We start from the raw sequence: 12,023 nt of genomic DNA, 5'->3' as shown, positions 1-12,023 counted from the left end.
TCTGCAACCAAAGGCCTCAGGTTTAAACAATTCATTCCTGGCCTAGGGGGACTGGTCCCCACTCTTGGTTACTTTTTTTAAAAAATAAATTTAATTTATTTTTAATTTTTATTTATTTTTGGCTACATTGGGTCTTCGTTGCTACGGGCGGTCTTCCTCTAGTTGCAGCGAGCGGGGGCTACTCTTCGTTGTGGTGCACGGGCTTCGCATTGGGATGGCTTCTCTTGCTGCGGAGCACGGGCTCTAGGCACATGGGCTTCAGTAGTTGCAGCATGCGGGCTCAGTAGTGTGGCATGCACGCCCTAGAGTGCAGGCTCAGTAGTTGTGGAGCACGGGCTTAGATGCTCCGCAGCATGTGGGATCTTCCCGGATCAGGGATTGAACCCATGTCCCCTGCACTGGCAGGCAGATTCTTAACTACTGCACTACGAGGGAAGTCCCTCACTCTTGGTTACTTAATCGAGGGAGACCTGGTGCCTGCAGGTCTGCGCTCACTCCCATTGTGGCTCCTCCACCTTGAGGTTTCTGGAAGGACTTTGTGGAGACAAGGACACCTGCTCCTGCCTCCAGAAAAACGCCTCCACCAGAAAGGAGTGGGAAAACCCACCCTGGTTCAGCTTCTAGAGTGTCCACTGGGGCTGACATGGAGGTCTTTGCAGCAGCATCCAAGTTCCTAAGTTATCTCCCAGCCCTCATCCCAGGCAGGTCGATCCAAGAAGGAGGAAAGCCACACTGGCTCTTCTGGCTACAGCTGAGAAAGGAGGCAACAGGAGACAGGATGAAAGTCACAGCAAAGCACACAAGGCCCTTTGCAAGCCAACACTGACCTGCCTCCTTAGAGCTGGCTGGGGTGAGGCCAACACTGAGGAAGCAGAGCCATGAGCTGCAGACAGAAGAATCAAGTCTAGTGGCCATTTTTGAGCCGCTGGACCCAGCTGAGCCAGAGAAATTCCCTTTTGTCTTTGGAATCAGGTCAGTTTACAGTCAAGAGTGTGAGTACTTAAGTGTCGACGAATTTCAGGATTGGTTGATATTGATGATGAGCAAGAAGGCTTCACACTCCTGCTCCCATCAGCCGCTAGGTAAGACTCAAATGTAAACTCCCACAAGCTTGGGTCTTGATTGAAGGGCCCTTCAGTAATTCATGGGTCCTAACTGCCACTTCCCACCTCAGGCTCAATGATCTTGCAGCTTTCCTTATTCATATATCTCTGCCTTTGTATACTTATTTTTTAAATGTATTTATTTATTTATTTTTGGCTGAGTTGGGTCTTCGTTGCTGCGCGCGGGCTTTCTCTAGTTGCGGCGAGCGGGGGCTACTCTTTGTTGCGGTGCGTGGGCTTCTCATTGCGGTGGCTTCTCTTGTTGTGGAGCATGGGCTCTAGGCGCATGGGCTTCAGTAGTTGTGGCTCGCGGGCTCTAGAGTGCAGGCTCAGTAGTTGTGGCGCAGAGGCTTAGTTGCTCCACAGCATGTGGGATCTTCACAGACCAGGGCTCGAACCTATGTCCCCTGCATTGGCAGGCGGATTCTTGACCACTGTGCAACCAGGGAAGTCCCATCTCTCTGCCTTTGACCATGCTATTTACTTGGCCTGGAAAACGACTCACCCTCAAGAGTTGGTCTTTACATCCGCTTTTCTGCAAAGCCTTTCTTGATACTACTGGCAGAGGTAGGTGACCCTTTTTCCGTATTGAAATCCCACTCTTTGCCCTTCTCTCCCTGTACTGGCACTCTCACACTGTATTGTAATGATCTCATTGCACATCCCTTCCAACTACGCTGTGCACACCCTGAGTCAAGGACTGTCTCTCATCCCTCCCTTAGTCCTGGCCCTGGTGCCCAGCACAGTGCAGGTGGGCTCAGTGTGGTAAATTTCAAAAATTTCAAGAATGGTAAATTTCAAGAATGTGGTATATTTCAATATTTTGTAGCTCTTCCCATTAAGAGGTGAGGCCTGTTCCCCCACCCCTTGAACCTGCATTGACCTTGTGATTTGCTTTAAAGAACAGAAAGTGGCAGAAGCGACACCATGCCAGTGCTGAGCCTAGAGCTCAGGAGATCCTGCGTCTTCCAATCTCATGCTCTTGAACCCCTGAGTCCCCATGTGAACAAACCTGGCTGGCTTGCTGGAGGATGGGAGAACATCGGAGGAGAACTAAAGCACCCTAACTGATGTTCAGGCAGCCCCAGGGCAACACCTCTGTTAACTGCAGATGCATAAGTGAGCCCAGCTGAGGTCAGCAGAGCCTGGCCCATCAGCAGAACTGCCTGGGGAAGCTGAGCCCAGATGGCTGACCCTCAGAATCATGAACTAAATCTGTGGTTGTTCTGAGTCACTAAAATCTGGGTGACTTGTTACACAGCCAAAGCTAACTGATACATTCGGTAAGAGATTATTACTATAAGTGACACTGGGTTGATAACTCCAGTTGAGAATGAGGGAAAAGAACAGGAGATCCAGGGATACTTAATCACCAGCCCACTCCCTCAGGTCTCTTTAAATAGAGTTGCCTCCCACCTGCCCTCCCCAGTGACTCATTTACCTCCTTTTTCTCCCGAGACCAGGACCGGCTTCTCTCAGCCTTCTGCAGAGTCTGACCTGTAGCTGTTCAAAAGCAGAAACAGATTAAGGCTGTTTTAAAACAGCTAGTTTATCACCACAAAAGCTTTTTATTTGCAAACCTAATAGATGGGACCAATCGCAATCAAGTGATTTTAAGAAAATGTAGCCTATTATGATAATGGGAAAATGGCATACTCTTGAAATAGACCAACGGCAATGAAATGGTAATTCACACACTCATATTATTTGACTGTAATGAACAAAGCCTCCACTCTTTAATCTGGAACATTATCTGCACTCTGCAAGGGCTGACAGACTAGTTTTTCCCAGTCGAATTACATTTTTATTAAATTGGAGTTATATAAAATGCCTTCCACTGTGCACATACACATAACCTTTGAAGAGTGTGTGCGAATACACTGCACCAAACCCCCAAACTCGCCACATAGGTGCTGGTGCAGATGTGAATTAGCAGTAATCACCTGCATTTCACATGATGGGGCAATTTCAGAGAGAATTGTTGCTTTTCTCGGAAAACTAGAAAACTAATATTGAAGTTATGCATACATTTCACAGATGGACATCAGAATGTTTAAATATGCTATTCCAAGTGCAGTTTTTACAACTTCGATGGAAGTGTCCATTATAAAAGGAATCCTTGATGGGAAATTAATGGATCGCCTTGGTTTTAAAACATAAGATGCGAGCCTCACTGCACGTTGCCAGTGTGTCTCCCAAATTGTCCAGCTTCACTCTCAGGTGGCTATTTTCTAGAGTGCCACAACCGTATGTCCCATTAGCCAGGAGCACTCTGAAGGCAGCAACAAAAAGGCTTAGTGATGACTTATTGAGAGGCGAGAGATGGGGACCGAATCTGAGAGAAAGACGCTTGTCTTTGGATGAGGTCACTTGCAGAGGGGCTCACAGAGAGTGATAAAGCTCAGGTCAAGGGATGATGCTCTTTCCAAAAATGTGAGAATAAGGGAAAGAGCAAAGGTCCAAAGATGAACTTCTGGCACTGGCCAAACTTGGGGCCAATACATAAGAGGATGTAGAGAAGAGGCTGCTGTTTATAGGAGACCCCAGGATGTACAGTATCATGGTATGGTAGACATCTTTGGGGGTATCTGCTCAGCTCATAATGACACCCTAGACTGCTCCCTTCTCTCTTTTCTTCCTCCCCATCACCACAGTGGGGTCCTGTGGCAGCCATGACTGTACATGACCCCATACCCTGAACTTCATATGCTGCACTGGGTATGGGCACTTGACCCAGTTGCAGCCAATCAGAATCCCAGCCCCTAACACTGAAATTGATTCCGAGAGAGAGGATAGAGGGCCGGAGCAGGGCTACCTCCATGTGTGAGCAGCCACCAGCCACTGGCCTTGGGGACAGACTAACACAGAATGCCAAGACAGAATGAACAGATCTGAAACCAACTTCATGCTTGCCTTTGTGTTCCACAGACACCCACTTAGATTAGGTTCTCTCTGTGTGTGTGTCTGTTGCCTATTTTTTTTTTTTTTTTTTTTTTTTGCCTTAAGACAAAGAAGCTAGGGTTTAAAGATGAAAAAGAACCCAGGAAAAGATACCACTGTGATGGGGGATGTCGATAGTGGGGGAGGTTTTACATACGTGGACAGGGGGTATATGAGAACTCTCTGTACTTTCCACTCAATTTCGCTATGAACCTAAATCTGCTCCATAAAATAAAGTTTATTAACTAAAAAAAAAAAAAAAAGCCCAGGATTTAGGGATCAGGTGATCTGGGTTGTTGTCAATCTTATCGTAACCTCCTGATCCCTGATGCTCTAGGGCAGGAGCTTGGGTGGACAGCTCCCCCAAACCCTCATCCACACCTGCTCTGGCTGTCAGTCAAGGCCTCAGGGTAGGCCCTAAGGTCGACCAGAGAGGATGACATACCAGGTAGTAGGCCACGCAATGCAGGACCAGGAGCTGGGAGGTGGGTCTGGAGCTGGAAGGGCGCAGAGCAGGCTGGAGGGCAGGAATGCTGTGCTGGCAGGCCAGGGTGCTCTAGCGGCAGAAGCAGTGTGAGGCAAGTAAGACGTCAGCAGAGCCAAGAAAAGCCCAGAGCAAGGGTAGGGAGCGGGAGGGAAACAGTGCTAGTTCGGGGGTGAACACGGCAGACCCCAGGGTCCGGCTGAGGCCCTTCCTGTTATGGTCAGACTCATGCCTGGGGATCCAGTCCAGTGGATCGCTGACCAGTTATGAGATCTTAGATAACTCACGAGATCCAACAGGTTCTCTATGGGCCATATTTTCTTCCTATTTTTTAAAAATGAGGATTAGACTGAATTATCTCTGGGTTTGCTTTCCATCTCTAAAGTTCTTTTATACTAATAAAGAACAGTAAAAAAAAAAAAAAAGATTCAGGTGAGCCATAAAAAGAAAATATTAATGCAAAGAACAGAGAGCTTAACCACTGAAATTTGCAAGCAAATCTCTCTACTGGAGCTAATTAGAAGCTCCTTTATTCATTAAATTGGAAAATAATTTGCTTATTTTCCAATGAAGATAATTCACTCTAATTATGCACATTTGTTATCGAATGCCTCTGTCCTCGCCCCACTGAGCCCCTCTCTCCTCCAGGTAGCTCGACGTGGAGACGACTCCTTCTCCCCAAGGACAGAAGGGACCTGGTTACACTGTGCCTGTCTACTGCACTTAGCTTCTCTGAGTAGCTAGCTTCCTACCTAGATCTCATTTTATCCTCACAGCGACTTAGGGAGGGGTAAGAAGGTGACATTAATATCGATATATGCTGCTTGCAAAATTAAGGGGGTGTTCCTCTGCATTTTGCAAGGTGACCTGCCAGCCTCAGCCAGGAAACAATAAATAAGGCCACATGTAAATACCACGTGTACACCTCACTTTAGAAAACAGATGTGTGCCTGGGGAAAAGAAAAAGGGACTGCATGGAATTGTCGTAAATATAATACCGGTCTCCCACTTAGGATTTCAGAGAGATTTTATCTGCACTTAGGATTAATTTTCAGTGGTTAGAAGATTCTGACACTTTCGTTTTACTTTGCTCTGGATGCAGATAATAATATTCATCACTACCATTTAGAGGGAAGTTGTGTCTTCCTTGGATGTTAGCTTCTGAAGTCCTCAGGCCCGGGAAAATCAGTGTCAAAATTCCCCTTGGGAAAAAAAAAAAAATTCCCCTTGAAAAAGAGCCTTAAACCTCCTGTAAAGTACAGCCTCCAGGACACAGATTTTATATCCACTGTTGTTGACTAATGTGCATGTGTAATATCTGGTGCATTTGGAAATGCATGGTACGTGGTAAAATACACATGCAAAATATAATTTTACGGTATTTCTAATTAAGCTATTGATATTGTAATTATTCCCTCTGTTTTTCATCTTGGGGTAGGAGGAGAGGGCGGGGGCGGGGATGGTGGCAAGAACCAGGCACTGAGCTCCTGAAGCTTAAACCCTTAGTTGATATAGCTCCACTGTACCAGACACCTGCTATGGTCCAGGTTCTATGCACAGGCTTCATCTCCTGCATCCTCACAGACACTCCTTTAGATCAGGGGTCAATAAACTTTTTCTGTAAAGGCCCAGAGAGTAAATATTTTTTTAGTCTATAGACCATGAAGTCATGAGGTTATAAGGTCTCTGGTGCAACTACTCAACTCTGCCACTGGAGCGTGAAAACAGCCATAGACAATATGTAAACAAATGGGTGCGGCTGTGTTCCAATAAAACTTTATTCACAAAAACAGGCAGCAAGCCAGATATGGTGCCCAGGCTGTAGTTTGCTGACTCTTGTTTCAGGTGGACAGAGCTATTCCCATTAGAACAAGCCAGTGAAGAAATGAGAAACAAACTGAGGGTGAGTGATTGAGCTGCTTACTCAGGCCAGAGGAGGGTAGCTTGTAGGTGGTCAGGCTCAGTGTGCTCCCAATGGTCATCATCGCCCGCACCAGCACCGGCGCCAGCATCACTATCATCATCACCACCACGTGAGCTCACCTCGGTCAGGGTTTCTTATGTGCCAGGCACGGAGCTCCAAGCTAAGTACATGAACCAACTTATGCACTCTTTTCTTTTTTTTAATTAATTAATTATTTCATTTTTTGGCTGCGTTGGGTCTTCGTTGCTGCACACGGGCTTTCTCTAGTTACGGCGAGAGGGGGCTACTCTTCGTTGCAGTGCACGGGCTTCTCATTGTCATGGCTTCTCTTGTTGCCGAGCATGGGCTCTAGGCACGCAGGCTTCGGTAGTTGTGGCACGTGGGCTCAGTAGTTGTGGCTTGCAGGCTCCTGAGCACAGGCTCAGTAGTTGTGGCGCACGGGCTTAGCTGCTCCGCGGCATGTGGGATCTTCCCGGGCCAGGGCCCGAACCCGTGTCCCTTGCACTGGCAGGCAGATTCTTAACCACTGCGCCACCAGGGAAGCCCCTCATGTACTCTTTATAGCTACTTTATGAAATAGGTACTATTATTATCCCACTTGTCCAAGGTGGGCACGGAGACCCAAAGAGGTTAGGAAACTTGCCTAATATCACACAGCTAGTGAGTATAGGAGCCTGGATTTGAATCGGGGTAGTTTCGCTCCAGAGCCTGCACTCCTAACCACTAGAATACACTGCCCCTCGGTCAGGTTAAAGACAAGTCTGAGAAGGCCAGCATGTACTAGAGAGGGAGTCTGACTTAAGGATTTCTTTCTGTGATGCAGCTTTTTAATGTACTTTGGACTTCTAGAGTAATTAATAAGGGGATTAGAACAAAATGATTCCCCAAGGATCAAGGAAGATGGAGTTCCCCATTAGCCAGAAAACTGCCATTAAGTGCCAAATGTGGAAAGGCAGGTTGGCATTAGACACTCAACGCCCATCCACTCAGGTACAACGCTCAGCCTTGGCAAGCAGGGTTGGGCTTTGGAGAATAAAGGCAACTCAACGGAAATCCAAGACCATGCAGGGACCTCCCCATCGAAAAGGAGTTTTAAATGAAGAACTTGTTTCTCCCAACTGGGGTGATGGTGCTTCTACTAGGTTACTAAAACGAGCTTATTTCTTCTGCAGTCCAAATATAAGGGCTCACCCTGTTCTCATTTTATATATCTATGTAGTTTAATTCAAATGGCAAATATCCCAGAGATGCCACTTAATCTTACCCATTGGATTGGCAAAATTCCAGAGGTTTGACAATGTACTGTTGGCAAGATCTGGGAAGCAGGCATTTTCGAGCACTGCTGGGAGAAATATAAAATGATACAGGCTCTGTGGAGGGGATCTTGGCAATATCTTCAAAAAGGCTTTTGGCAGTATCCCTTTAAGCTAGCAATATCACTTCTAGGAACCTACCGGGAAGAAATAGCTCCACAAATAGGAAGCAAATGCACGCACAAGGTATTCACTGCATCATAATTTGCAATGGAAAATATTAGAAGTGACCTATAAGTCTATCACAGTGGGGACTGGCTGGATCCACACAATGGAAATGGAATACTGAGTGAAAGAATGGCAAGCTGGTAATATGACCATATGTTAAATGAACTCAAGGGGGAGATAGTTGACGTAGTATGCAATTTTTTCTCTATGAAAGAGGGAAAATAAGAATATATGCTCCTGGGACTTCCCTGGTGGCGCAGTGGTTAAGAATCCGCCTGCCAGTGCAGGGGTCATGGGTTCGATTCCTGTTCCGGGAAGACCCCACATGCCGCAGAGCAACTAAGCCCATGCGCCACAACTACTGAGCCTGCGCTCTAGAGCCTGTGAGCCACAACTACTGAGCCCACGCACCTAGAGCCCGTGCTCTGCAACAAGAGAAGCCACCGCGATGAGAAGCCCGCGCACCGCAACGAAGAGTAGCCCCCACCTGCCGCAAATAGAGAAAGCCCGCGTGCAGCAACAAAGACCAGATGCAATCAAAAATAAATAAATAAAATAATTTTTTTAAAAAACAAAAAACACCTATAAAAACAGATTTCTCTAAAAAAAATGGTACAAATGAACTTATATATAAAGAAAAGAATATATGCTCGTATTGGTTCTGTTTGTACAAAGAACCGCCTGGAAGGCACATGCCCAAGAGCGACTTCTCAATGTAAACTTTTTATATTGTTTTTATTTTTGAATGATTTAGTTGGATGAAGTTCTTCTTCCTACTCAAGAAACTAAAATAAACTTAAAACATTAAATGTGGGGCTTCCCTGGTGGCGCAGTGGTTGAGAGTCCGCCTGCCGATGCAGGGGACATGGGTTCGTGCCCCGGTCCGGGAAGATCCCACATGCCGCGCAGAGCGGCTGGGCCCCTGAGCCGTGGCCGCTGGGCCTGCGCGTCCGGAGCCTATGCCCTGCAACGGGAGAGGCCGCGGCAGTGACAGGCCCGTGTACCGCAAAAAAAAACCAAAACATTAAATGTCCAAAAGGGCTAGTTCAGATTTTTTAAAAATATAGTGAGAAACGCTGTGGACACTCCCACCTAAGGTCCAAGGGTGTGGTCTGCCGGAGGGAGACAAGAGTAGCCGCCATGGACCTCGGGACCCCGAAGCATGCTCGAAAGGACACAGTATTTTCGGAGGACAAGCTGCCTTCTTTTAAGAGATCAGTCTGTAATGTGTGAGAGTTAAGAATGAAATGATGACAAAATATGGTTTCTGGACATTGAAACAACAGTTTCTGAGCTAAGCCAGTAGGCTGGTGGTGACCTGCTCGTTTACTTGAGGGCTAAGTTTTTTTTTATGAAACGTCTAGACAAGATGAGAAAGGAAAAAGAGAAAAAGAAAAAAAGGAAAGGAAGATTGAGACCTGTCCAGATGGCTTGTCTGGAACTCGTGGTTTCCTAGTGTTTACCGGGCATGGTCAGGTTCCTCCCCAGGTGATAGTTCTTGGGATTCCCTCACTAGCATATGAAACAACAAAGCCGCAAGGCTCAGAGGAGCAGAGTAACTTGCCCAAGGTCACAGAGCAATGAAGAGAAAGAACTGGGGTTAAGAAGCCATCAGCTAGCTGCTAATCCCGTGTTCACTACATCCTGTGGCCCGCCTGCCTGCACACCTTCTTCACCTCCAGGAATGCCAGAGCTCCAGCCCCACTGGCCTTTCTACGCCACCCCACACCCGCCTTCAGCCCCATCCCAGCCTCCTGAACCTACAGCCTCTGCGGAGACACGTGTGGCAGGGTGGGGACAGGGCAGTCTGGCAAGCACCTGCCCAGCCTAAAGAGGAAGCACTATTCGTCTCCAGCTGCAGGTTTCCAGGCAGGAACGTGGGCTCAGTTTTGTTGGGTGAGATTTTTCCAGAGAAGTCCAGTTGTATGAGAAAGCTTCTAATCTTTAAATGTTGACAAGTAATTAAAATTTTTTTAGAGCTCTGGACAGGCCCAACAAAAGAGGCCTCTAGTTTCTAACCTAGTAGACAACTAGGCAGAAGATGGGAAAATCTCCCACTCCTCCCGTTATTTCCTTATCTCAATGCCATGGACCCTTTTTGGGGAGGGGGAAGGGAGACCTCTTTAAGGAAATATCATCATTAGAACAGAATCTATTAGACAAAGAGCATGACTGTTTGGGAGCCAAGTAAACAAACACTGGCTCTGAGACACATTTTTCTCTTCAAATACTCCACGTGGGCCTCCAGGCTGGTTCTGGGCCTTTAAGTTACATCCTGTCTTCTGAAAGCCCGAAACAATATCCCTGTCACTCTTCCTTTGCATTTTCTGTATAACTCAAATTCCCAGGGCCCAGTTTACTGCCAAATTACCTGAGATAAACAAGTCATGCTAAGACTCTCTTTTCCTTTCCAAACCTAAACAGCAGCTGGCAGCTAGAAATGGTTATTTATAACCTGCACACCGTTCGGCGCATTTGCTTGGTTTAGAAATGCTTAGCCGTGCATTCTTCAGCCAGCTTCATAATCAGATGAGAGCCTGGGGACGATGCTGTGCGGTGGCTGAGAGGCTAGGCTCTGGGTCAGCCTGTCTCGCTCAGCCACTAATTACCTGTTTGGGAATCCTAAGAGTTCCAATTCCATTTTTAGGGTTAAGATAGTACACGTGAAACACTTAGAACACTGCCCTGCACATAGTAGGTACTTAGCAGTTAGCAGTTTCCTTCCGCAGAAACAGCTGTTTGTGGATCTGAGGGAGTTCCGCTGAACTCTGCTGCCCAAACATATCCTGAATCTGCTCCTTCCTCTCAGTCACCCCTTTGCGTGTCCTGTCATCTTTCCAATAGCCACCTGGTAGGTCTCCACCCTCCACTATTGCTGGCTTTTCCCACTGCGGCCATCGAAAAATAAGGCCAGTAAGTCCAAGTGATGACACCGGCCTGCCTGACCATCCTCTGGTGTATTTCACTTTGTACATTTCCCTTTTCCCTCCCTCACATTCACACCTCTGCAGCCCCCAGTCTTTCTTCTGCTCCTTGGACTCAGGATCCATTCCTGCCTCCGGGCCTTTGTCCTCATCCCCCTAGGTCTTCTCATGCTGGCTCCTTCTCATCAATCAGATCTCAGCTTAAAGGGACCCACTTGCTCAGAGTGGGCTAGCCCCCAATCCTCCCTACTTCAATCTTCTGTATAGCACTTATCTGATCTTTATTTGCTGATGTAGTCTGCCTGCCTCACTAGATATCAGCGTTGTGGAATCAGAGGCTGCTTGTCTGGCTTTTTTATCACTGAATTTCCCACACCTGGAACGGTGCCTGAAAGGGAGTAGGCGTCGGTAGACATTTCTGAAATCGATGAATGAGTGAATGACCAAATTTCTGGATGGACAATGCTGGAAGGGCAGGAGGCATGATTATGAACTGCTGTAAAGACTTCATCTTCTCTTGCAATGTGCTTTCCTGACCCTCTCCCCCTGCTCTTTCTGGGATGGTGAAATGAAATATGACAAAGTAAGTTTAATACACCATTGGAGCGCACAGCAACGAAGACCCAACATAGCCAAAAAGAAATTAAGTTTAAAAAAAATACACCATTGGAGATAATTGGAAAATATTGATTTTTTTCATTTGAAAGAGTGAAGATAAGTAAATGCCACACATCTGTAATCTAATCAGTGGTCTACGTGATGACACGCTTCCCAGGCTAAAATGGACTTTGATCTACCTCTGTATCCATCATACAAGCTCCCAAACGCACTCCCACTCCAAACCCCACCCAGCCCTCTCCTCCCATATCCCAGCTCCCCATAGAACACAAGTGAGGACACTGACCGCATTTGTGGAAATATGTGTATGTGTGTGTATATCCAAATTCAAGTATCTTTTGAGTATTTTCATCCCCCTCCAAAAAATGATCAGCCAAACAATCTTGGAAAACATGAGACTGGTTCATGAGATCCCCGGAATCCTAAGGAAAAAGATGCATTTGTTCCTCTGATAGTTGTTACTGAGAGCCTATTAAGTGCTGGGCACCATTCTAAGGGCTTTAGATAGATGAATTCACTTGGTTCTCAGAGCAGCCCTATGGGAAGGTC

General features: G+C 46.8%; 1 protein-coding gene across 9 annotated transcripts in view; it reads right to left on the bottom strand.

Annotated features, from left to right (window-relative positions):
• The window catches only part of KIAA0556 (KIAA0556 ortholog), a 201,610-nt gene that overhangs the window by 178,912 nt on the left and 10,675 nt on the right, over positions 1 to 12,023 (bottom strand). For 8 of the 9 annotated variants that reach the window (XR_003793117.1, XM_029220374.1, XM_029220375.1 and 5 more), the window contains exon 2: positions 2,545 to 2,606. Coding sequence is in view for 7 of the 9 variants with exons in the window: in XM_029220374.1 (XP_029076207.1) it covers positions 2,545 to 2,606 (62 nt within the window). In the remaining 2 variants the exon portion in view is untranslated. Of the gene's footprint in view, positions 1 to 2,544; positions 2,661 to 12,023 lie in introns of those variants that run through there. The other variant, XM_029220382.1, reaches the window with a different exon arrangement.

The sequence above is a fragment of the Monodon monoceros genome, unplaced genomic scaffold, assembly GCF_005190385.1.
Source record: "Monodon monoceros isolate NGI ecotype Baffin Bay Population unplaced genomic scaffold, NGI_Narwhal_1 Super_Scaffold_13, whole genome shotgun sequence".
Classification (NCBI taxonomy): Eukaryota; Metazoa; Chordata; class Mammalia; order Artiodactyla; family Monodontidae; genus Monodon; species Monodon monoceros.
This window is presented reverse-complemented; position numbering and strand designations above follow the sequence as displayed.